The sequence below is a fragment of the Salmo trutta genome, unplaced genomic scaffold, assembly GCF_901001165.1.
Source record: "Salmo trutta unplaced genomic scaffold, fSalTru1.1, whole genome shotgun sequence".
Taxonomy (NCBI): Eukaryota; Metazoa; Chordata; class Actinopteri; order Salmoniformes; family Salmonidae; genus Salmo; species Salmo trutta.
The window spans coordinates 6,930,722-6,957,237 of record NW_021822911.1 but is presented as its reverse complement, the minus strand read 5'-3'; the positions used below and the strand labels follow the sequence as shown (position 1 = coordinate 6,957,237).

General features: G+C 42.9%; 2 protein-coding genes across 2 annotated transcripts; one reads left to right on the top strand and one right to left on the bottom strand.

Annotated features, from left to right (window-relative positions):
- Positions 1 to 3,600: 3,600 nt before the first annotated feature.
- LOC115186722 (endothelial zinc finger protein induced by tumor necrosis factor alpha-like) lies at positions 3,601 to 4,774 on the bottom strand (the record flags this gene model as incomplete). The annotated part of the gene is made up of 2 exons (XM_029746249.1): positions 3,601 to 3,949; positions 4,280 to 4,774. Coding segments are annotated over 2 exons (828 nt in total), but the record flags the coding sequence as incomplete, so codon positions are not given.
- A 320-nt stretch (positions 4,775 to 5,094) lies between these two features.
- Positions 5,095 to 18,823, top strand: LOC115186439 (zinc finger protein 2 homolog; the record flags this gene model as incomplete). The annotated part of the gene is made up of 2 exons (XM_029746067.1): positions 5,095 to 5,103; positions 17,720 to 18,823. Coding segments are annotated over exons 1-2 (1,113 nt in total), but the record flags the coding sequence as incomplete, so codon positions are not given.
- Positions 18,824 to 26,516: the final 7,693 nt, after the last annotated feature.

The window sequence follows — 26,516 nt, the reverse complement described above, 5'->3', positions numbered from 1 at the left end:
CCTCTAGTTGTTGTTTCTTCTTGTAATCCTGATAATAATGCAGATATCTCACCTCTAGTGTTGTTTCTTCTTGTAATCCTGATAATAATGCAGATATCTCACCTCTAGTTGTTGTTTCTTCTTGTAATCCTGATAATAATGCAGATATCTCACCTCTAGTTGTTGTTTCTTCTTGTAATCCTGATAATAATGCAGATATCGCACCTGAAGTTGTTGTACTCTTCTTGTGGTTACATTTCCATTGAATTCACTGCAAATTGCAGCCCAACCCTCTTGTTCTACTGCTCAGTAGCAGCAGTGTGGTTTTTACCTTCAATAACTGGATGGTTTGACAACATTTGTTTTGGAGCTTTTTTTCATTCACACTAAAGTTTTTTTGAACTAATTATTTTTGCCTCTGCCATTGTTTCGTCTCCAGATTCACACCAGTATTGGTGTTTTCTATTCCGGGTTTTAATGAGCACCACTAGACCAACAGCATGTGTTCATACTGAACCTAATCAGGATTAACCCAGGTGTTCATACTGAACCTAATCAGGATTAACCCAGGTGTTCATACTGAACCTAATCAGCATTAACCCAGGTGTTCATACTGAAGCTAATCAGGATTAACTCAGGTTTTCATACTGAACCTAGTCAGGATTAACCCAGTTGTTCATACTGAACCTAATCAGGATTAACCCAGGTGTTCATACTGAAACCAATCAGGATTAACCCAGGTGTTCATACTGAACTAATCAGGATTACCCAGGTGTTTCATACTGAAACTAATCAGGCTTAACCCAGGTGTTCATACTGAACCTAATCAGGATTAACCCAGGTGTTCATACTGAACCTAATCAGGATTAACCCAGGTGTTCATACTGAACCTAATCAGGATTAACCCGGGTGTTCATACTGAACCTAATCAGGATTAACCCAGGTGTTCATACTGAACCTAATCAGGATTAACCCAGGTGTTCATACTGAACCTAATCAGGATTAACCCAGGTGTTCATACTGAACCTAATCAGGATTAACCCAGGTGTTCATACTGAACCTAATCAGCATTAACCCAGGTGTTCATACTGAACCTAATCAGGATTAACCCAGTTGTTCATACTGAACCTAATCAGGATTAACCCAGATGTTCATACTGAAACTAATCAGGATTAACCCAGGTGTTCATACTGAAACTAATCAGGCTTAACCCAGGTGTTCATACTGAACCTAATCAGGATTAACCCAGGTGTTCATACTGAACCTAATCAGGATTAACCCAGGTGTTCATACTGAACCTAATCAGGCTTAACCCAGGTGTTCATGCTGAACCTAATCAGGATTAACCCAGGTGTTCATACTGAACCTAAATCAGGCTTAACCCAGGTGTTCATACTGAACCTACACAGGATTAACCCAGGTGTTCATACTGAACCTAGTCAGGATTAACCCAGGTGTTCATATTGAACCTAATCAGGATTAACCCAGGTGTTCATACTGAACCTAATCAGGCTTAACCCAGGTGTTCATACTGAACCTAATCAGGCTTAACCCAGGTGTTCATACTGAACCTAATCAGGATTAACCCAGGTGTTCATACTGAACCTAATCAGGATTAACCCAGGTGTTCATACTGAACCTAATCAGGCTTAACCCAGGTGTTCATACTGAACCTAATCAGGATTAACCCAGGTGTTCATACTGAACCTAGTCAGGATTAACCCAGGTGTTCATGCTGAACCTAATCAGGCTTAACCCAGGTGTTCATACTGAACCTAATCAGGATTAACCCAGGTGTTCATACTGAACCTAATCAGGATTAACCCAGGTGTTCATACTGAACCTAATCAGGATTAACCCAGGTGTTCATACTGAACCTAGTCAGGATTAACCCAGGTGTTCATGCTGAACCTAATCAGGATTAACCCAGGTGGTCATACTGAACCTAATCAGGATTAACCCAGGTGTTCATACTGAACCTAATCAGGATTAACCCAGGTGTTCATACTGAACCTAATTAGGATTAACCCAGGTGTTCATACTGAACCTAGTCAGGATTAACCCAGGTGTTCATACTGAACCTAATCAGGATTAACCCAGGTGTTCATACTGAACCTAATCAGGATTAACCCAGGTGTTCATACTGAACCTAATCAGGATTAACCCAGGTGTTCATACTGAACCTAGTCAGGATTAACCCAGGTGTTCATACTGAACCTAATCAGGATTAACCCAGGTGTTCATACTGAACCTAATCAGGATTAACCCAGGTGTTCATACTGAACCTAATCAGGATTAACCCAGGTGTTCATACTGAACCTAATCAGGATTAACCCAGGTGTTCTCATTTAGGCTTACTTACCTGACTCCAGTCTCCGACTAACTAAGCCAAGTTCAGGAAAGCTACTTAATTGTCCTAGTTTATCAAGTCCTGGCTTAATCTAAGCCCTGCAGGGTCTGAATGAAACGTCTGATTTTGACGTATTGTTGATTTCAAAACCTTTCAGTTTCAACAAATGCACTGGGTTGGTTGAAAAGTGATACTGTTTTGACATAGTGGAAGATACACTGAATTGATACTGTTTTTCATTCTAAAATACGTGTTCATTGGTTATGCAAGAGGGCAGCAGGTAGCCTAGTGGTTAGAGCTGACAAGGTAAAAATATGTTGTCCTGCCCCTGAACAAGGCAGTTAACCCACTGTTCCCTGGTAGGCAATCATTGTAAATAAGAATTGTTCTTAACTGACTTGCCTAGTTAAATAAAGGTTAAATAAAATAAAAAATGAAGTCTGTTGATTATCAGTCATTGGGTTAATTTATTTTGCAATATGTTCAAATTAAATCAAGCTTTATTTACACAGCACATATCAGACATGGATGCTTCACAGGAAAAAACAAATAAAAGACAATGAAAATTAACAAAATAAACAGAAATATTTAACAACACTGTTGTTTTGACAAGTAGCAATAAATCACTGATATCGATTAGGGGGGAAATCAGGTTGTTTGTGCTGTTGAAACTAACACAACTAAACAAAACACATGGAAATGGGAGATATATTTTACCTCACTGATTAGAGGACAACCTGCAGAAGACAGTCAGCTACATTTTGGAGTGATGCATTTAAATGTAGGGGTCGCTAAACAAAGGAACACTTATTTGTCATAACTCATCAATATCATGCTAAAATCATTTGTGCGAGAGGAGGGAGATGAGGTTGAACATCCTGTTAAAACTAACAGCTCACAAACCACACGGAATCTGGGAATAATGTGTACATCCCTGGTTAGAAGACAATTTGTAGAAAACAGCTAGCTACATTTTGAAGTGTTGCATTTTGATTCAAGAGGGTCACCAACGTGGTAAGTGTAACACAGCTCTTTTTTTGTTAGTCACTTTTTGTTAAATCACATAAATAGTAACTGTTTCAATTCAGAGCCTGGATTTTTCCCCCTGAGGCTAATATCATATCATGTTGAAATCAATAGAACAGGGGACAAACGTTTATTGTACATTGTGACATCCTTAAAATACTCCTACAATGTTAAAACATTCTACATTGTGACATTAATTAATTGATATCATGAAACAACTCCATCTATTTTCTGATATTTGATCAGAGATCTTTTATCAGATTATCTCTGGTCACAGCTAAGAGATTTCTCTCCTCTGTGTGTTCTCTGGTGTACTGTCAGACCGCTCGATGAAACATAACTCTCCCCACATTGATCACAGCTATAAGGGTTCTCTCCTGTGTGTGTTCTCCGGTGTACTGTCAGATCTCTAGATTTTAAAAAACTCTTCCCACATTGACCACAGCTATAAGGTTTATCTCCTGTGTGTATTCTCTGGTGTTTAGTCAGACTGCTAAAGTCAGTAAAACTCTTTCCACATTGATCACAGCTAAAAGGTTTCTCTCCTGTGTGTGTTCTCTGGTGTACTGTCAGATGGCCAGATTTAATAAAGCTCTTCCAACATTGACCACAGCTATAAGGTTTATCTCCTGTGTGTGTTTTCTGGTGCATCTTCAAGTTCTGTGAAGTTGAGAATCTTTTTCCACAATCTGAACAGTGGAACGGTTTCTCTCCTGTGTGTACTCGCTGGTGTCTAGTCAGATTGCCAGATGCAGCAAAACTCTTTCCACATTGATCACAGCTATAAGCTTTCTCTCCTGTATGTGTTCTCTGGTGTCGAGTCAGATTGCCAGATGCAGGAAAACTCTTTCCACATTGATCACAGCTATAAGATTTCTCTCCTGTGTGTATTCTCTGGTGCACTGTCAGATCTGTAGACTTAACATAACTCTTCCCACATTGACCACAGCTATAAGATTTTTCTCCTGTGTGTATTCTCTGGTGTTTAGTAAGACTGCTAGAGTTAGTAAAACTCTTCCCACATTTATCACAGCTATACAATTTCTCTCCTGTGTGTATTCTCTGGTGTCGAGTCAGCTGGCCAAATTGAACAAAACTCTTCCCACATTGACCACAGCTATAAGGTTTTTCTCCTGTGTGTATTCTCTGGTGTAGAGTCAGACTGCTAGAGTTAGTAAAACTTTTCCCACATTGATCACAGCTATAAGGTTTCTCTCCTGTGTGTGTTCTCTTGTGTAATGAGAGCTGGCTAGATTGAACAAAACTTTTCTCACATTGACCACAGCTATAAGGTTTCTCTCCTGTGTGTATTCTCTGGTGCACTGTCAGATCTCTAGATTTTACAAAACTCTTCCCACATTGACCACAGCTATAAGGTTTATCTACTGTGTGTATTCTCTGGTGTTTAGTCAGACTGCTAGAGTCAGTAAAACTCATCCCACATTGAGTACAGCTAAAAGATTTCTCTCCTGTGTGGATTCTCTGATGAATTTTAATGCCTGATGAGGTGAATCTCTTCCCACAGTCAGAGCAGCAGTGAGATATCTTCCTTGTGGGTCTCTGCTGGTGTTTCCTGAGGTGTTCTGATCTGGAGAGACTCTTCTCTGCTTCGTCAGCATCATGATGTTGTTGAGGCTCCCCAGAGGATCCACGACTGTCCCGCCTCTCTCCTGTGTGAATGACAAAATCAGACAGACGGTTAACCTGTTCGCTATAGGGGGTAGTATTTTCACGGCCGGATGAAAAACGTACCCAAATGAAACAGCCTACTATTCGGGTCCAGAGTCAAATATTTACATATTATTAGTAGATTTGGATAGAAAACACTCTAAAGTTTATAAAACTGTTTGAATGATGTCTATGAGTATAACAGAACTCATATGGCAGGCAAAAACCTGAGAGGTATCCAGCCAGGAAGTGGGCACTCAGGGTTGTAGTCATTTCAAATTATGTTCTATCCAAACTACAACTTGCACTTCCTAAGGCTTCCACTAGATGTCAACAGTCATTAGAACCTTGTTTGAGGCTTCTACAATGCAATTTGATTGAATAATACCCGGAACAGTAAGTGGTCTCGCTGGGGTCACTGACTTACCTCGCGTGTTTTCACGAAGGGTTAGCCATTTTTCTTTTTCTTCTGAAATGAAACTGCTATTGTCCGGCTGAAATATTATCGAAATTCTACGTTAAAAACACCCTAAAGATTGATTGTGAACATGGTTTGACATGTTTCTACAAACGCTGAGTGAACATTATAACTTTTCGTCGACGGTGGATAGACGCGCTTCATGCATTTTGGAATGGTGATCTGGACGCGCCATCAAAACAGATTTATTTCGACATAAATGATGGACTTTATCGAACAAATTAACATTTCTGTGTAAGTGGGAGTCCTTCCGAGTGCATTCAGCCAAAGATCAGCAAAGGTAAGAAAATATTTTAAACATATTTCAGAGTTTTGTGGATGCCGTGGATGGACGGCTAACTGAATAGCTTGGATTGATGATGTGGCTCAGTACTCAGAATATTGAACAATGTGCTTTCTCCGTAAAGTTATTTTGAAATCTGACAAAGCGGCTGCGTAAAGGAGTAGTTTATCTATAATTCTTTAACCTCTCTAGGGTATGTGGGACGAAATCGTCCCACCTAGTCAACAGCCAGTGGAATCGAGTGGCGCGATATTCAAAGGGGTACCCCTACACAGAACTGATCTGGATCTAAGATGGAGGACAGAAATACTAGGAGAGAGGGGTACCCCTACACAGAACTGAACTGGATCAAAGATGGCGGACAGAAATACTAGGAGAGAGGGGTACCCCTACACAGAACTGAACTGGATCAAAGATGGAGGACAGAAATACTAGGAGAGAGGGGTACCTCTACACAGAACTGAACTGGGTCAAAGATGGAGGACAGAAATACTAGGAGAGAGGGGTACCCCTACACAGAACTGAACTGGATCAAAGATGGCGGACAGAAATACTAGGAGAGAGGGGTACCCCTACACAGAACTGATCTGGATCTAAGATGGAGGACAGAAACACTAGGAGAGAGGGGTACCCCTACACAGAACTGATCTGGATCTAAGATGGAGGACAGAAATACTAGGAGAGAGGGGTACCCCTACACAGAACTGAACTGGATCTAAGATGGAGGACAGAAATACTAGGAGAGAGGGGTACCCCTACACAGAACTGATCTGGATCTAAGATGGAGGACAGAAATACTAGGAGAGAGGGGTACCCCTACACAGAACTGAACTGGATCAAAGATGGAGGACAGAAACACTAGGAGAGAGGGGTACCCCTACACAGAACTGAACTGGATCAAAGATGGCAGACAGAAATACTAGGAGAGAGGGGTAACCCTACACAGAACTGAACTGGATCAAAGATGGCGGACAGAAATACTAGGAGAGAGGGGTACCCCTACACAGAACTGATCTGGATCAAAGATGGTGGACAGAAATACTAGGAGAGAGGGGTACCTCTACACAGAACTGAACTGGGTCAAAGATGGAGGACAGAAATACTAGGAGAGAGGGGTACCCCTACACAGAACTGAACTGGATCAAAGATGGCGGACAGAAATACTAGGAGAGAGGGGTACCCCTACACAGAACTGATCTGGATCTAAGATGGAGGACAGAAACACTAGGAGAGAGGGGTACCCCTACACAGAACTGATCTGGATCTAAGATGGAGGACAGAAATACTAGGAGAGAGGGGTACCCCTACACAGAACTGAACTGGATCTAAGATGGAGGACAGAAATACTAGGAGAGAGGGGTACCCCTACACAGAACTGATCTGGATCTAAGATGGAGGACAGAAATACTAGGAGAGAGGGGTACCCCTACACAGAACTGAACTGGATCAAAGATGGAGGACAGAAACACTAGGAGAGAGGGGTACCCCTACACAGAACTGAACTGGATCAAAGATGGCAGACAGAAATACTAGGAGAGAGGGGTACCCCTACACAGAACTGAACTGGATCAAAGATGGCGGACAGAAATACTAGGAGAGAGGGGTACCCCTACACAGAACTGATCTGGATCTAAGATGGAGGACATAAATACTAGGAGAGAGGGGTACCCCTACACAGAACTGATCTGGATCTAAGATGGAGGACAGAAATACTAGGAGAGAGGGGTACCCCTACACAGAACTGAACTGGATCAAAGATGGTGGACAGAAATACTAGGAGAGAGGGGTACCCCTACACAGAACTGATCTGGATCTAAGATGGAGGACAGAAATACTAGGAGAGAGGGGTACCTCTACACAGAACTGAACTGGGTCAAAGATGGAGGACAGAAATACTAGGAGAGAGGGGTACCCCTACACAGAACTGAACTGGATCAAAGATGGCGGACAGAAATACTAGGAGAGAGGGGTACCCCTACACAGAACTGATCTGGATCTAAGATGGAGGACAGAAACACTAGGAGAGAGGGGTACCCCTACACAGAACTGATCTGGATCTAAGATGGAGGACAGAAATACTAGGAGAGAGGGGTACCCCTACACAGAACTGAACTGGATCTAAGATGGAGGACAGAAATACTAGGAGAGAGGGGTACCCCTACACAGAACTGATCTGGATCTAAGATGGAGGACAGAAATACTAGGAGAGAGGGGTACCCCTACACAGAACTGAACTGGATCAAAGATGGAGGACAGAAACACTAGGAGAGAGGGGTACCCCTACACAGAACTGAACTGGATCAAAGATGGCAGACAGAAATACTAGGAGAGAGGGGTACCCCTACACAGAACTGAACTGGATCAAAGATGGCGGACAGAAATACTAGGAGAGAGGGGTACCCCTACACAGAACTGATCTGGATCAAAGATGGTGGACAGAAATACTAGGAGAGAGGGGTACCTCTACACAGAACTGAACTGGGTCAAAGATGGAGGACAGAAATACTAGGAGAGAGGGGTACCCCTACACAGAACTGAACTGGATCAAAGATGGCGGACAGAAATACTAGGAGAGAGGGGTACCCCTACACAGAACTGATCTGGATCTAAGATGGAGGACAGAAACACTAGGAGAGAGGGATACCCCTACACAGAACTGATCTGGATCTAAGATGGAGGACAGAAATACTAGGAGAGAGGGGTACCCCTACACAGAACTGAACTGGATCTAAGATGGAGGACAGAAATACTAGGAGAGAGGGGTACCCCTACACAGAACTGATCTGGATCTAAGATGGAGGACAGAAATACTAGGAGAGAGGGGTACCCCTACACAGAACTGAACTGGATCAAAGATGGAGGACAGAAACACTAGGAGAGAGGGGTACCCCTACACAGAACTGAACTGGATCAAAGATGGCAGACAGAAATACTAGGAGAGAGGGGTACCCCTACACAGAACTGAACTGGATCAAAGATGGCGGACAGAAATACTAGGAGAGAGTGGTACCCCTACACAGAACTGAACTGGATCAAAGATGGCAGACAGAAATACTAGGAGAGAGGGGTACCCCTACACAGAACTGAACTGGATCAAAGATGGAGGACAGAAATACTAGGAGAGAGGGGTACCCCTACACAGAACTGATCTGGATCTAAGATGGAGGACAGAAATACTAGGAGAGAGGGGTACCCCTACACAGAACTGAACTGGATCAAAGATGGAGGACAGAAATACTAGGAGAGAGGGGTACCCCTACACAGAACTGAATTGGATCAAAGATGGCGGACAGAAATACTAGGAGAGAGGGGTACCCCTACACAGAACTGAACTGGATCAAAGATGGCAGACAGAAATACTAGGAGAGAGGGGTACCCCTACACAGAACTGAACTGGATCTAAGATGGAGGACAGAAATACTAGGAGAGAGGGGTACCCCTACACAGAACTGAACTGGATCAAAGATGGAGGACAGAAATACTAGGAGAGAAGGGTACCCCTACACAGAACTGATCTGGATCAAAGATGGAGGACAGAAATACTAGGAGAGAGGGGTACCCCTACACAGAACTGATCTGGATCTAAGATGGAGGACAGAAATACTAGGAGAGAGGGGTACCCCTACACAGAACTGATCTGGATCTAAGATGGAGGACAGAAATACTAGGAGAGAGGGGTACCCCTACACAGAACTGAACTGGATCAAAGATGGAGGACAGAAATACTAGGAGAGAAGGGTACCCCTACACAGAACTGATCTGGATCAAGATGGAGGACAGAAATACTAGGAGAGAGGGGTACCCCTACACAGAACTGATCTGGATCTAAGATGGAGGACAGAAATACTAGGAGAGAGGGGTACCCCTACACAGAACTGAACTGGATCTAAGATGGAGGACAGAAATACTAGGAGAGAAGGGTACCCCTACACAGAACTGAAATGGATCAAAGATGGCGGACAGAAATACTAGGAGAGAGGGGTACCCCTACACAGAACTGAACTGGATCAAAGATGGCGGACAGAAATACTAGGAGAGAGGGGTACCCCTACACAGAACTGAACTGGATCAAAGATGGCGGACAGAAATACTAGGAGAGAGGGGTACCCCTACACAGAACTGAACTGGATCAAAGATGGCGGACAGAAATACTAGGAGAGAGTGGTACCCCTACACAGAACTGAACTGGATCAAAGATGGAGGACAGAAATACTAGGAGAGAGGGGTACCCCTACACAGAACTGAACTGGATCAAAGATGGCGGACAGAAATACTAGGAGAGAGGGGTACCCCTACACAGAACTGAACTGGATCAAAGATGGCGGACAGAAATACTAGGAGAGAGTGGTACCCCTACACAGAACTGAACTGGATCAAAGATGGAGGACAGAAATACTAGGAGAGAGGGGTACCCCTACACAGAACTGAACTGGATCAAAGATGGCGGACAGAAATACTAGGAGAGAGTGGTACCCCTACACAGAACTGAACTGGATCAAAGATGGAGGACAGAAATACTAGGAGAGAGGGGTACCCCTACACAGAACTGAACTGGATCAAAGATGGCGGACAGAAATACTAGGAGAGAGGGGTACCCCTACACAGAACTGAACTGGATCAAAGATGGCGGACAGAAATACTAGGAGAGAGTGGTACCCCTACACAGAACTGAACTGGATCAAAGATGGAGGACAGAAATACTAGGAGAGAGGGGTACCCCTACACAGAACTGAACTGGATCAAAGATGGCGGACAGAAATACTAGGAGAGAGGGGTACCCCTACACAGAACTGATCTGGATCAAAGATGGCGGACAGAAATACTAGGATGGAAGCAAATGTAAGGGATTATAACTTCATAACGAATCATGCAAAAACATGTACAGTTGACAGGAATGTTAGTTAATGTAGAGACAAACGATTATGCTTTTTTTTAATCGTAAAGTTCATTTACGAAAATCGCGATTTAGCAAGCTAGCTGACTAGCTAACATTAACCAGCTAGCTGACTAGCTAACATTAGCCAACTAGCTGACTAGCTAAAATTAGCCAGCTTGCTGACTAGCTAACATTAACCAACTAGCTGACTAGCTAACATTATCCAGCTAGCTGACTAGCTAACAATAGCCAGCTAGCTAACATTAACCAACTAGCTGACTAGCTAACATTATCCAGCTAGCTGACTAGCTAACAATAGCCAGCTAGCTAACATTAGCCAGCTAGCTGACTAGCTAACTTTAGCCAGCTAGCTGACTAGCTAACAATAGCCAGCTAGCTAACATTAGCCAGCTAGCTGACTAGCTAACATTATCCAGCTAGCTGACTAGCTAACAATAGCCAGCTAGCTAACATTAGCCAGCTAGCTGACTAGCTAACATTAACCAACTAGCTGACTAGCTAACATTAGCCAGCTAGCTGACTAGCTAACATTAGCCAGCTAGCTGGCTAGCTTTATGGGTGTTGTGACATGAGTATGAAATTGTCATTCTGGTTGTTTTAGGGACTCCTGAAACAACCAGCAAACCAGGCTGTCGTTTTGTGTAACAGTGGATGTACCCTTTAACTTTTTGTCTGACAAAATTAACATTTTACTCAACTGCGTTACCCACTCCAGTCAGCAGATGGCGGTGTGGGAATTTAAGGCGATGCTGTTGGTGTGACGTATAATCTAGTGGACGGAACTCTTCTTTCAACAGTAGCAACAGTTATTCAGCCTCCTCGGTAGCTTGCTAGACACAATAGCCGAACCGATAAAGCTCATTAGACGCGTTAGTGTATATTAGCCACTGTGTTTTAAACCCACTACTGTCGTCTAGTTAGTTATCAGATTTAATTTCATATTTACGGTGTTGTTGTTATTATTCAGCTAGCGGGCTGGTTAAGTTAGCATTAGCCTAGCTAGCTAACATCTCCGACCATGCGGTCACTGAGCTACTCTCCTCCTGCTAAAGATGAGAACATCACAGTAAAACAAGAAGTAGAGGGTGAGGCCGTTACTGTGAAAGAAGAAAAAGACGCGTTCAGAGTGAAAGAGGAGGAGGATGTTACAGTAAAAGAAGAGGAGGATGCAGTTTATGGAGTGAAAGAGGAAGAGGGGGAGATGACTGTTACATCCATAGAGGAGGAAACTGGACATCTGGGCCCGGTTTCCCAAACGCATCTTAAGGCGTCCAATGGTTCTAACGGTGAACTTAGCAATAAGATTGTTTTGAGAAACCGTTCCCTGATTAACACTAGTAAGTACTGTCTTAAATACAGAGGCACCAACTCTGCAGTTGTTGAACTGATGTTTGGTGTTAACGCGGAAATCTGCAATAGCTACATCCATATTTGGACTTTTAAATTATTAATTTATAGCCATTGGTTCTTGAAGAATATAACACATGCTTCGTGAGCTTAGTTCAACTGTTGTACCCCATCAGAACCCCAAATAAGCTTTTTTTACTCCAATGTTTAGAAACAATGTAAATCAACACTGTATAGCCTCAACATGGTTAAAACTATAATGTTGATATCATGGATGGTCAGTCCTTGCATCCATAGGTCCGTCTATGAATTTGAAATTAGTTACATTTCTCCAACCCCATAATCATCTTATTACCAAAACAGTGATGGAATTACAACTTTGTTATTGTTTGATCTGCAGATTGATTGGTTGATTGTGTGGCTTGTTTAAAGGGGCAACCTAGGTTTTAAACAGAAACAAAATGGCTGTCCAGAGACTTGGTTTGGTAAACATCTGAGGGATGGGGGCTGGAGAAATGTAACCACTCTCACATTCATAGAGGAAGCTATTGTATCAACCATAACCCAAAACCTAGGGACCTTGTCAAGAAGTTCAGACATCTTGGTGTAACAGTTATAAGATGTTGGCTTGACAGTTGCTGGACCCAGGTTTGAGTCCAGCTCAGGGCTACCGCCTGAATTGACTACACTATAAATACAAGGACTGGCCACCCATGAGGTCAAAATTATAGTTTTAACCTGATTTCAAGGCTTTATAGTATATTCTATAATTGGCAGTTAAGATTTGCTGTGGGGGTCAAATTGTTGTCAAATTGGAAGTTCATCACTTATGTTGGCGTCATTAAAACTCGTTTTTCAACCACTCCACACATTTCTTGTTAACTAACTGTAATTTTGGCAAGTTGGTTAGGACATCTACTTTGTGCATGACACAAGTAATTTTTTCAACAGTTGTTTACAGACAGATTATTTCACTTATAATTCACTGAATCACAATTCCAGTGGGTTTGAAGTTTACATACACTAAGTTGACTGTGCCTTTAAACAGCTTGGAAAACTCCAGAAAATTATGCCATGGCTTTAGAAGCTTCTGATAGGCTAATTGACATCATTTGAGTCAATTGGAGGTGTACCTGTGGATGTGTTTCAAGGCATACCTTCAAACTCGGTGCCTCTTTGCTTGACATCATGGGAATATCAAAATAAATCAGCCAAGACCTCAGTCTGGGTCATCCTTGGGAGCAATTTCCAAACGCCTGAAGGTACCATGTTCATCTGTACAAACAATAGTACGCAAGTATAAACACCATGGGACCACGCAGCTGTCATACCGCTCAGGATAGAGACGCGTTCTGTCTCCTAGAGATTAACGTACTTTGGTGCGAAAAGAGCAAATCAATCCCAGAACAACAGCAAAGGACCTTGTGAAGATGCTGGAGGAAACAGGTACAAAAGTATCTATATCCAAAGTAAAACGAGTCCTATATCCTATATCTGAAAGGCCGCTCACCAAGGAAGAAGCCACTGCTCCAAAACTGCCATAAAAAAAGCCAGACAACGGTTTGCAACTGCACATGGGGACAAAGATCGTACATTTTGAAAAAATTTCATCTGGTCTGATTATACAAAAATAGAACTGTTTGGCCATAATGACCATCGTTATGTTTGGAGGGAAAAGGGGGAGGCTTGCAAGCCGAAGAACACCATCCCAACTGAAGCACAGGGGTGGCAGCATCATATTGTGGGGGTGCTTTGCTGCAATAGGGACTAGTGCAGTTCACAAAATAGATGGCATCATGAGGAAGGAAAAGTATGTCGATATATTGAAGCAATATCTCAAGACATTCGTCAGGATGTTAAAGCTTGGTTGCAAGTGAGTCTTCCATATGGACAATGACCCCAAGCATACTTCCAAAGTTGTGGCAAAATGGCTGAAGGACAACAATGTATTGGAATGGCCATCACAAAGTCCTGACCTCAATCCTATAGAACATTTGTGGGCAGATCTGAAAAAGCGTGTACGAGCAAGGAGACCTACAAACCTGACTCAGTTACACCAACTCTGTCAGGAGGAATGGGCCAAAATTCACCCAACTTATTGTGGGATGCTTGTGGGAGGCTACCCAAAACGTTTGGGTAGCACCAGTTAGCCTCGAGCCAGGTGCATCTCCCGGCTAGCAAACAAAATTACTCCAGCTACAATACCTCTTTTGCCAATTGGCCTGGACCCTTTGTCGACACCGAGCCCCGTCGATCCATCACGACTGGTCTGCCGACGTAATTCCGTCCGATGTGCCCTCAACCGGCCTTTGCCGGACGTCGGTGACGCACTTGTCTCGAAGTTAGCACCAGTTAGCCTCGAGCCAGGCGCATCTCCCGGCTAGCGTAGTAACGACTACCTAACGGCTTCCCTGTTTCATATATTCCTGTTCACTGGACCCTATGATCACTTGGCTACATAGCTGATGCCTGCTGGACTGTTCATTAATCACTACTCCATTTTGTTTGTTTTGTTTATCTGTCGGCCCCAGCCTAGAATTCAGGCCCTGTATGTATTTAACTGACCCTCTCTGCCCATGCATCGCCATTTTACCTGTTGTTGTTGTCTTAGCTGATGAATTGTTGTTGTCTTACCCGTTGTTGTCTTTGCTAGCTCTCCCAATCAACACCTGTGATTGCTTTATGCCTTGCTTTATGTCTCTCTAATGTCAATATGCCTTGTATACTGTTGTTTAGGGTAGTTATCATTGTTTTATTTTACTGCGGAGCCCCTAGTCCCACTCAACATGCCTCAGAGAGCTCTTTTGTCCCACCTCCCACACATGCGGTGACCTCACGATATTCAAAAACCTTAAAAATGCTATAACTTCAATTTCTCAAACATATGACTATTTTACACCATTTTAAAGATAAGACTCTCGTTAATCCAACCACATTGTCCGATTTCAAAAAGGCTTTACAACGAAAGCAGAACATTAGATTATGTCAGCAGAGTACCCAGCCAGAAATAATCAGACACCCATTTTTCAAGCTAGCATATAATGTCACAAAAACCAAAACCACAGCTAAATGCAGCACTAACCTTTGATGATCTTCATCAGATGACACTCCTAGGACATATTGTTATACAATACATGCATGTTTTGTTCAATCAAGTTCATATTTATATCAAAAACTAGTTTTTTTCATTAGCATGAGACGTTCAGAACTAGCAAACATACCGAAAACTTCCGGTGAATTTACTAAATTACTCACGATAAACGTTCACAAAATACATAACAATTATTTTAAGAATTATAGATACAGAACTCCTTAATGCAATCGTGGTGTCAGATTTTAAAATAGCTTTTCGGCAAAAGCACATTTTGCAATATTCTGAGTAGATAGCGCGGCCATTACAGGCTAGCTATTTTGACACCCACCAAGTTTGGTACTCACCAAACTCAGATTTACTATTAGAAAAATTGGATTACCTTTGCTGTTCTTCGTCAGAATGCACTCCCAGGACTTCTACTACAACACCAAATGTTGTTTTGGTTCAAAATAATCCATAGTTATGTTTAAATATCCTCTGTTTTGTCAGTGCGTTCAGGTCCCTATCCGAACGGTGACGCGAGGACGCATGTCGTGACAAAAAAAATTCAAAATATTCCATTACCGTACTTCAAAGCATGTCAAACGCTGTTTAAAATCAATTATTATGCTATTTTTCTCGTAAAATAGCGATAATATTCCAACCGGGCAAAGTTGTTTTCATTCAAAGGCTGAAAGAAAAACATGGCTCGATATTGTATTCGTTCAAACTGGTGAAGAAAAACATGGAGTACTCTCGTGGCTGCGCATCTCCTGTCTCTGAGCCACCAGCCTGACCCCTCACACAAACAGCGCTCCTGTACCTAGCCCAGAGACAGCAGAGATCTCATTCCATTTTCTGGCGCCTTCAGAGAGCCTATGGGAGCCTAAGAAATTATCACGTTACAGCAGAGATCCTCTATTTTCCATAAAGAGGCTATAGAAGGCCAAGAAATAGTCAGAGAGGGCACTTCCTGTATGGAATCTTCTCAGGTTTTTGCCTGCCATATGAGTTCTGTTATACTCACAGACACCATTCAAACAGTTTTAGAAACTTTAGGGTGTTTTCCATCCAAATCAAATAATTATATGCATATTTTAGTTTCTGGAAAAGAGTAGTAACCAGTTTAAATCGGGTACGTTTTTTATCCGGCCGTGAAAATACTGCCCCCTACCCTAGAGAGGTTAATGCTGTAGCAAACATTATAATAAACAGGACATTCAAATGAGCCTTACAATTATAATCCAAAGTAGTGTGAAATGAACTCATCATCAACCTGGAAATGGAGGTTACTCCCCTGAGTTTTCCCCCATTCACTTTCAGAATACATTGTGAAAATCTAAAATCTTTGCTCACCATTTTTGCTCCAGGCAGATATACTACATCCATAACTATCGGTTTCCTCATTACCAGATATACTACATCCATAACTAGTGGTTTCCTCATTAGCAGGTATACTACATCCATAACTAGTGGTTTCCTCATTACCAGATATACTACATCCATAACTAGTGGTTTCCTCATTACCAGATATACTACATCCATAACTAGTGGTTTCCTCATTACCAGATATACTACATCCATAACTAGTGGTTTCCTCATTACCAGATATACTACATCCATAACTAGTGGTTTCCTCATTACCAGATATACTACATCCATAACTAGTGGTTTCCTCATTACCAGATATACTACATCCATAACTAGTGGTTTCCTCATTACCAGATATACTACATCCATAACTATGGGGTTTCCTCATTACCAGATATACTACATCCATAACTAGTGGTTTCCTCATTACCAGATATATTACATCCATAACTAGTGGTTTCCTCATTACCAGATATACTACATCCATAACTAGTGGTTTCCTCATTACCAGATATGCTACATCCATAACTAGTGGTTTCCTCATTACCAGATATACTACATCCATAACTAGTGGTTTCCTCATTACCAGATATACTACATCCATAACTAGTGGTTTCCTCATTACCAGATATACTACATCCATAACTAGTGGTTTCCTCATTAGCAGGGAGGAGTTTCTGCCACAATTTTAGCAAACACAGAAAGGGGCCTATATTGGAGACCAAAAGTCGTCTGGCACACTGCTTAGAGTTTCAACAACATGAATAACTTATTTCTAGCCTACAATCATCGATGTTACTACTAATGTGAAAACAAGACAACATATGACTATTCTTGCTCATTTTAAGGCAAATGTCAAATAATTTTAACATTTATTACAGACGTCAATTGTTGTACAACATCATGGCTACGCTGTTGGCATCACCCTTTACAGTGGATTACCGCTGTTGTGGGATTTTAATCATCTGTCTGACTTTGTTGTTCACACAGGAGAGATACGGGACTATCGTGGATCCTCTGAGGAGCCTCAACAACCTCATGATGCTGAAGAGGCAGAGAAGAGTCCCTCCACATTAGAACACCTCAAGAAACACCTGCAGAGACCCACAGGGAAGAGAACTCACTGCTGCTCTGACTGTGGGAAGAGATTCACCTCATCAGGCATTAAAATTCATCAGAGAATCAAGACAGGAGAGAAATCTTATAGCTGTGATCAATGTGGGAAGCGTTTTTGTCGATCTGGACAGCTGACACTACACCAGAGAACACACACTGGAGAGAAATCTTATAGCTGTGATCAATGTGGGAAGAGTTTTACTACATCTGGCTCTCTGACTCTACACCAGAGAATACACACAGGAGAGAAACCTTATAGCTGTGGTCAATGTGGGAAGAGTTTTGCTGCATCTGGCTCTCTGACTCTACACCAGAGAATACACACAGGAGAGAAACCTTATAGCTGTGGTCAATGTGGGAAGAGTTTTACTCAGTCAGGCGGCCTGATATCACACCAAAGAACACACACAGGAGAGAAATCTTATAGCTGTGATAAATGTGGGAAGAGTTTTACTCAGTCAGGCAGCCTGATATTACACCAAAGAACACACACAGAAGAGAAATCTTATAGCTGTGATCAATGTGGGAAGAGTTTTACTACATCTGACTCTCTGGCTCTACACCAGAGAACACACACAGGAGAGAAACCTTATAGCTGTGGTCAATGTGGGAAGAGTTTTGCTGCATCTGGCTCTCTGACTCTACACCAGAGAATACACACAGGTGAGAAATCTTATAGCTGTGATGAATGTGGGAAGAGTTTTACTGCATCTAGCAATCTGACTGTACACCAAAGAACACACACAGGAGAGAAATCTTATAGCTGTGATCAATGTGGGAAGAGTTTTGCTGCATCTGGCTCTCTGGCTCTACACCAGAGAACACACACAGGAGAGAAACCTTATAACTGTGATCAATGTGGGAAGAGTTTTACTACATCTAGCCAGCTGACTATACACCAGAGAACACACACAGGAGAGAAATCTTATAACTGTGCTCAATGTGGGAAGAGTTTTACTCGGCCAGACAGCCTAAAATTACACCAGAGAACACACACAGGAGAGAAACCTTATAGCTGTAACCAATGTGGGAATAGTTTTTCTACATCTAGAGTTCTCACTAAACACCAGAGAACTCATACAGGAGAGAAACCATATAGCTGTACTCAATGTGGGAAGAGTTTTTCTACGTCTAGCTATCTCGCTATACACCAGAGAACACACACAGGAGAGAAACCTCCTAGCTGTAATCAATGTGGGAAGAGATACTCTGATAAAAGATCTCTGATTAAACATCAGAAAATACATGAAGGAGTTGTTTCATGATATCAATGAAATAATATCACAATGTACAATGTTTTAACATTGTAGTTGGAGTATTTTAATGATGTCACAATGTACAACCATAAACATTTGTCCCCTGTTCTATTGATTTCAACATGATATGAATATTAGCCTCAGCGGGAAAATCCAGGCTCTGAAATGGAAGAGTTACTATTTATGAGATTTAACAAAAAGTGACTAACAAAAAAAGATCTGTGTTACACTTACCATGTTGGTGACCCTCTTGAATCAACATGCAACACTTCAAAATGTATCTAGCTGCTTTCTACAAATTGTCCTCTAACCAGGGATGTACACATTATTCCCAGATTCCATGTGTTTTTTGAGCTGTTCGTTTTAACAGGACGTGCAACTTCATCTCCCTCCTGTCACACAAATGATTTTAGCATGATATCGATGAATAAGTGTTGTGTTCCTTTGTTTAGCGACCCCTACATTTAAATGCATCACTCCAAAATGTAGCTGACTGTCTTCTGCAGGTTGTCCTCTAACCTGTGAGGTAAAATATATCTCCCATTTCCATGTGTTTTTTAGTTGTGTTAGTTTCAACAGCATGTACAACCTGACTGGCTGATGTTTGTGTACATAGCACATGTTATGTTTAGGTTTTCAATTTATCACAAACTGTTTCTGCATATTGGTTATTGATTTGTACATGTTAAAACTGTGCTTTGACATTGGGGATATCCCACCAAGCAAAATGTCATTGAAAAGACGTCGAAAATAAGACTATGCAATCAAATATTTAATATTTACAATTCATGTAACATTTGGTAATGATAATTATTTATGCAACCAACTGACAATTTTTTTGGTACAATTGTATTCACATTGTTGCCTTGTTTTTATGAATATCAGGATTCATTCTCAGATGTGCCAACCCAAATGTACTAGAGCATGACATTGGGGACTGGGCCCCGATCCAACAACATGCCTATCTAGTGAACCCTGAAAAGAGAGAGAAGCTCTGCAGTGAGGTGGAAAGTTACTACGGATATTGCAGGAGTTTCCTCTTGAAATCAGACATGTTTGTGGTAAGGACAACATGGTTGCTGATTGTCTCAAGGGTGGGCAGTCAAAAAGATTTCTGTTTTGCGTTTAGCCAGTGCGTTGCCATGGATCACAATTTATTTTGACTACATGTTTTTACCTATTGGAGATGAGTTTTGTTTGGGCTCGTTCCAAGGGGATGAGAGTTCTATAAGCTAGTGGGATTTAGGATTCTATAGAAAGAAAAATGAGAGAAAATAAAACGATTGTATATTATTGTTTAGAAATGTGTTTTTCTTGTTTTTAATTGTTGATAGCCAGTAGATCGCCAGTAGACACCATGTTTATATTCGTTATACTCGTTAGCACGTCTAGCTCGTTAGCACGTCTAGCTCGTTAGCACGTCTAGCTCGTTAGTCAGTATGTGTTACACCTGTGCTGGCTTGTCCATCTCGTTAGTAGGAAGGTGTTTCACCTCAGCTGGTCCAGGTTCTATTTAAGAGTGTCTGGCCCAGTGCTCCAGTTGTCTTGATACATGTGGAGAGTCAACACCTTTAGTTGCTCCACCTTTTTGGTTTGCTTCCTGTCTTTAAGTTTGGTGTGGGTTTTTCTTTTGTTTGTCTCTTCTTGGGCAGATTTAGTGGGTCTCATGGTGGGTGTCTTTTAGGTCCCAGTTGTTGTTACTAGTCAACTTTCAGTGGACACCCCCATAGTGTCTTTCAGAGACCCTCCTAAAACCCCACCTGTTTAGTTGTGGTTGTTGTCAGTGACTCTTTGTTTGAGAAACATTTTAGATTTTTCTTGATGGGGAACGTAACAACAAACAATGTAGTAAAACAAGCTGATATTTTGGGTTGGATGTTGCATCCAATTGTTAATATTTTAATCAATGGCATTTCCTTAGAATGATCACTAGTCTTTGAATTGTTAGTCTTCTGTTTTTTATCATATATTTGTTTATTTTCATTTATTTGGTTTTTCCTGTAAACCCATTGTGTTGCATCCATGTCTGAAATGTGCTGTATAAATAAAGCTTGATTTGATTTCAACATATTGTAAAACAAATGAACCCAATGACTGACAATCAACAGACTCTTGTCAAACCAATGAACAAATCTGTGCAAAAGCAACAAGTATCTTGGTCCATCTTAGTATAAATTCAGTATTTCTTCCACTATCTCAAAATAGTGCATGATATGTACATTTAGTATCACTTTTCAACCAACCCAGTTAATTTGTTGAAAATGAAATGTTTACATCAAAGGATTCAACTACTGGAAACGGAAACAAACAAATGGATCAACCAGATCAATCCCACTTTTCCAGCCTGCTGAAGGCGTGGTGGAGTGGTAAACACCACCCCCGGCTCTACCAGGGGCTTGAGGTGGTCTCCCACAGCTCTGCTTATGTCATGTTCTGTGGATGTTTAGTCTGGTACACAACACACTCTGATGGATGAGACAATGTAAACCATGTTTAGTCTGGTACACAACACACTCTGATGGATGAGACAATGTAAACCATGTTTAGTCTGGTACACAACACACTCTGATGGATGAGACAATGTAAAACAACCTGCTGACCAGGCCCCTGTGTCTGTCCACCATAGCAGGAGTCCATCAGAAACCTCTGTCCACCATAGCAGGAGTCCATCAGAAACCTCTGTCCACCATAGCAGGAGTCCATCAGAAACCTCTGTCCACCATAGCAGGAGTCCATCAGAAACCTCTGTCCACCATAGCAGGAGTCCATCAGAAACCTCTGTCCACCATAGCAGGAGTCCATCAGAAACCTCTGTCCACCATAGCAGGAGTCCATCAGAAACCTCTGTCCACCATAGCAGGAGTCCATCAGAAACCTCTGTCCTCTATAGCAGGAGTCCATCAGAAACCTCTGTCCACCATAGCAGGAGTCCATCAGATACCTCTGTCCACCGTAGCAGGAGCCCCATCAGAAACCTCTGTCTACCATAGCAGGAGTCCATCAGAAACCTCTGTCCACCGTAGCAGGAGTCCATTAGAAACCTCTGTCCACCATAGCAGGAGTTCATCAGAAACCTCTGTCCACCGTAGCAGGAGTCCATTAGAAACCTCTATCCACCATAGCAGGAGTCCCATCAGAAACCTCTGTCCACCATAGCAGGAGTCCCATCAGAAACCTCTGTCCACCATAGAAGGAGTCCATCAGAAACCTCTGTCCACCATAGAAGGAGTCCATCAGAAACCTCTGTCCACCATAGCAGGAGTCCATCAGAAACCTCTGTCCACCATAGCAGGAGTCCATCAGAAACCTCTGTCCACCATAGCAGGAGTCCATCAGAAACCTCTGTCCACCGTAGCAGGAGTCCATCAGAAACCTCTGTCCACCATAGCAGGAGTCCATCAGAAACCTCTGTCCACTGTAGCAGGAGTCCATCAGAAACCTCTGTCCACCATAGCAGGAGTCCATCAGAAACCTCTGCCCACCATAGCAGGAGCCCCGTCGGAGACCACAGAGTTGACTTCTTCGAATGACAAGCAATGCTGAGTAAACAATTCTTGCAGCTTTGTGAATGGGACGTCCCCGGTGGTGTGTCATTTTCAGGGGAACGTCCCCGGCGGTGTGTCCTTCAAGGGGAACGTCCCCGGCGGTGTGTCCATCCAGGGGAACGTCCCCGGCGGTGTGTCCTTCCAGGGGAACGTCCCCGGTGATGTGTCCTTCCAGGGGAACGTCCCCGGCGGTGTGTCCTTCCAGGGGAACGTCCCCGGCGGTGTGTCCTTCCAGGGGAACGTCCCCGGTGGTGTGTCCTTCCAGGGGAACGTCCCCGGTGGTGTGTCCTTCCAGGGGAACGTCCCCGGAGGTGTGTCCTTCCAGGGGAATCAGTGCCAGTAGCTCTTCTTTAAAGTCATTTCCATGAAAATAACGGACATATACACACAACTGTGCTACATCAGTGTTGTCAGTACTCTCATCAATAGCCAGGGGAAAATGCTCAGCCTGACTGAGTCCCTCCAGAACAATCCTATGCACATCATCCGCCAGAGCACAGACACGGCGTCCGGCTGATGTCACAGACAGGGGCACCTGTTTGACAGACGCAATTATGCTATCCATAGACTGGTCTGTAGCCAATTCCTCCAAAACTGTCACCATGCACTTTTTAAATAGCTCTGCGTCTGTGAAGGGCATGTTGTGTTTGGTTAGAACCCAGGATGCTTTTAGGAAAGCACTTGTGACCTTCTGTTGTTGGGTCAGGCCACGAAGGAGGATTCTACTGCCGTGTTTGTAGGTTGTAGTTAATGCTTCAGTGTTCCTGCTTCAGGGCTCTGTCTGGGGCGGGAAGGCCACTTTGAAAGTACCATGTTTAGATTCATAATGCCGTCTGAGATTGAATTCTTTGCAAACAATGACATTTTCATTGCAAACAAGACACACTGGCTTGGCATTGGAGAAAGATGGTCAGATGAATGGATATCTCTCTGTCTGTTCTTCCCTGAAACTTTGATTTTCATTATCCACCTTTCTTTTGCTACTTTTTGAGAGCGACATGTTCTCTTGCTATCAAGCTCATTGTTCTGAATGAATGTTGATGTTAATAAAGTCGTGTAGACTACAGTAGGCTACGTAGACCTGTTTTTCCCCACCAATCAACGCACAGAGAAAGAAACTAAAAGTTATAATTGAATAGAGATATTGGTGATTTTATGAACTTAATCAGATCTAAATTATTTTATTGTCACTCAATGTACTATGTACTAATCAAATGTGTTAAACATGTTGTTAAATTTGTAGTGTAGGCCTATTAATTATGCTAATATTATATGCTAATTATGTTCTGGCCCGCCGACTTAAACTCAGAAAAAAATTCTCCCGATGTCACGTCCTGACCATAGAAAGCTGTTATTTTCTATGGTAGAGTAGGTCAGGGCGTGACAGGGGGGTTTCTAGTTTAGTTTTTCTATGTTGTTTTCTAGTTTTGTATTTCTATGTTGGGTTTTGTTTGGGATGATCTCCAATTAGAGGCAGCTGGTCATCGTTGCCTCTAATTGGAGATCATACTTAAGTAGGTGTTTTTCCCACCTGGGTTTGTGGGAGATTGTTTTTGAGTAGTGTATGTTTCACCTCTGCATCACGGTTTGTTGTTTTTTTGTTCTTTAGATTATGTGTATGTATTGCATAGTTTCACAGTTCATTAAAATATGTGGAACGATAATCACGCTGCACTTTGGTCCGCTCCTCTCTATGACAACCGTGACAGAATTTCCCACCACCAAAGGACCAAGCAACGTGATATGGACCTGTGGACTATTGCGGAGATTAGGAGGAGTATATCCAGGGCTTTGGAGGAGAGCGCGGCAACAAGGGAAGCACGAGAGGCAGACCCCTCCCCAAAAAATTGGGGGGCACACGGGGAGATTGGCACAGTCAGGTTGGAGACCTGAGCCAGCTCCTCATGCTTACCGTGGGGAGCGAGTGACTGAGCAAGCACCGTGTTATGCGGTGATGCGCACTGTGTCGCCAGTGCGCATTCACAGCCCGGTGAGCTCTGTGCCTGCCCCACGTACCAGGCCTCCAGTGAGTCTATCCAGCCTGGTACGCCCTGTTCCTGCTCCTCGCACTTGCCCTGAGGTGCGTGTCACCAGTCGGGCGCCACCTGTTCCAGCCCCACGCATCAGGTCTCTAGTGCGCCTGCCCAGTCCGGTGTGTCTTGTTCCTGCTCCTCGCCCTGAGGTGTGTGTTACCAGTCTGGCGCCACCTGTGCCAGCCCCACGCATCAGGCCTCCAGTACGCCTTCCCAGTCCAGAGCTTCCGGCAACGTCCCCCAGTCCGGAGCCTCCAGCGACGTTCCCCAGTCCGGTGAGACCTGTTCCGGCTCCACGTAAAAAGCCTCCAGTGATGATCCATGGTCCGAAGCCTCCAATGATGATCCATGGCACGAAGCCTCCAGTGATGATCCATGGCACGAAGCCTCCAGTGATGATCCATGGCCCGGAGCCTCCAGTGATGATCCATGGCCCGGAGCCTCCAGTGATGATCCATGGCAAGGAACCACCAGTGGTGATCCACGGCGCGGAGCCTGCAATGATGATCCACGGCGCGGAGCCTGCAGCGACGGCCCACAGTCCAGAACCTCCTGAGACGGCCCGCTGTCCAGAGTCTTCAGCGACGGCCCGCAGTCCGGAACGTCCTGAGACGGCCCGCTGTCCAGAGTCTTCAGCGACGGTCCGCAGTCCAGAACCTCCGGTGATGATCCAAGGTCCGGTGACACAAAAGCAGAGGGATCAGCGGGCGGAGAGGGGGTTACGCCCCGAACCGGAGCTGCCACCTCTGCTGGAGGATCCGCGGGATGAGAAGGTTCTGCGTACTGCATCAGAGCCGCCATAGACTATAGTCACCCTCCCTAACCCTCCCTTTTTTTTTTTTTTAGGTGCATCCGGAGTCCGCACCTTTGGGGGGGGGACTGTCACGTCCTGACCATAGAAAGCTGTTATTTTCTATGGTAGAGTAGGTCAGGGCGTGACAGGGGGGGTTTTCTAGTTTAGTTTTTCTATGTTGTTTTCTAGTTTTGTATTTCTATGTTGGGTTTTGTTTGGGATGATCTCCAATTAGAGGCAGCTGGTCATCGTTGTCTCTAATTGGAGATCATACTTAAGTAGGTGTTTTTCCCACCTGGGTTTGTGGGAGATTGTTTTTGAGTAGTGTATGTTTCACCTCTGCATCACGGTTTGTTTTTTGTTCTTTAGTTTATGTGTATGTATTGCATAGTTTCACAGTTCAATAAAATATGTGGAACGATAATCACGCTGCACTTTGGTCCGCTCCTCTCTATGACAACCGTGACACCCGAAGCCAAATCTCGTTGACAAACCCTGTTTTATAGTATGTCATGGCCTTTTCTGGCCAACTGCTGTTATGTTTATGATATACTATGGTGTTGCGTCACTAGACTTTGACCAGATATTATTGCATCCAAAGATCAACTGTACCTATAACATAGATACAGAGCCACTTGATATCAGGAAGCTGCTCTCTCAGAACAACGGAAAATATCTCAATGACTTGACATGTTCTGCTTGTGAATTCAGGCTACAAGGTAAGAATCTTCCCAGGGATTATTGTAAAGTGTGTAGAGAAATTAAATGTATGGTGTTATTTTAGTATAGTGACTGACAGTAAAACACTCAGATCTAACAGTCCATTTCACCTGGGACAGTTATGTGACAGTTCAATCATACATAATGGCGCTAACTGGGCGTAGGCAAGTCACATTCAAAAACATATTGTTCATATATCGTATTATATGATTCATATATCGTAATTATTTTACAATAAGTAAAAATGTTAATGTATCATAGTTCTAAATCATCTTTCAGAATATCAGAACATGTGTTGTTTTCTAAACTACAATGAGCTCCTGCTTCCTGTGTAATTTGGTTTGAAACCACTGAACATACTTTTCTTAACATTGTTATTATGAACTGAATTCAGTAACAGCATAATAATATCATACCTGTTGAACAAAGCAACACACTAGAATGAGAGAAATTATTAAAAGAGAAAGTTAGACATTATTATTATTATTATTAGTTCCACTACATGGAGAAAAGGTGAAAAATATCAGTCACGACTACATGTTCATGTGATGCATTAAATCACCTGACTGTTGGGATGTATC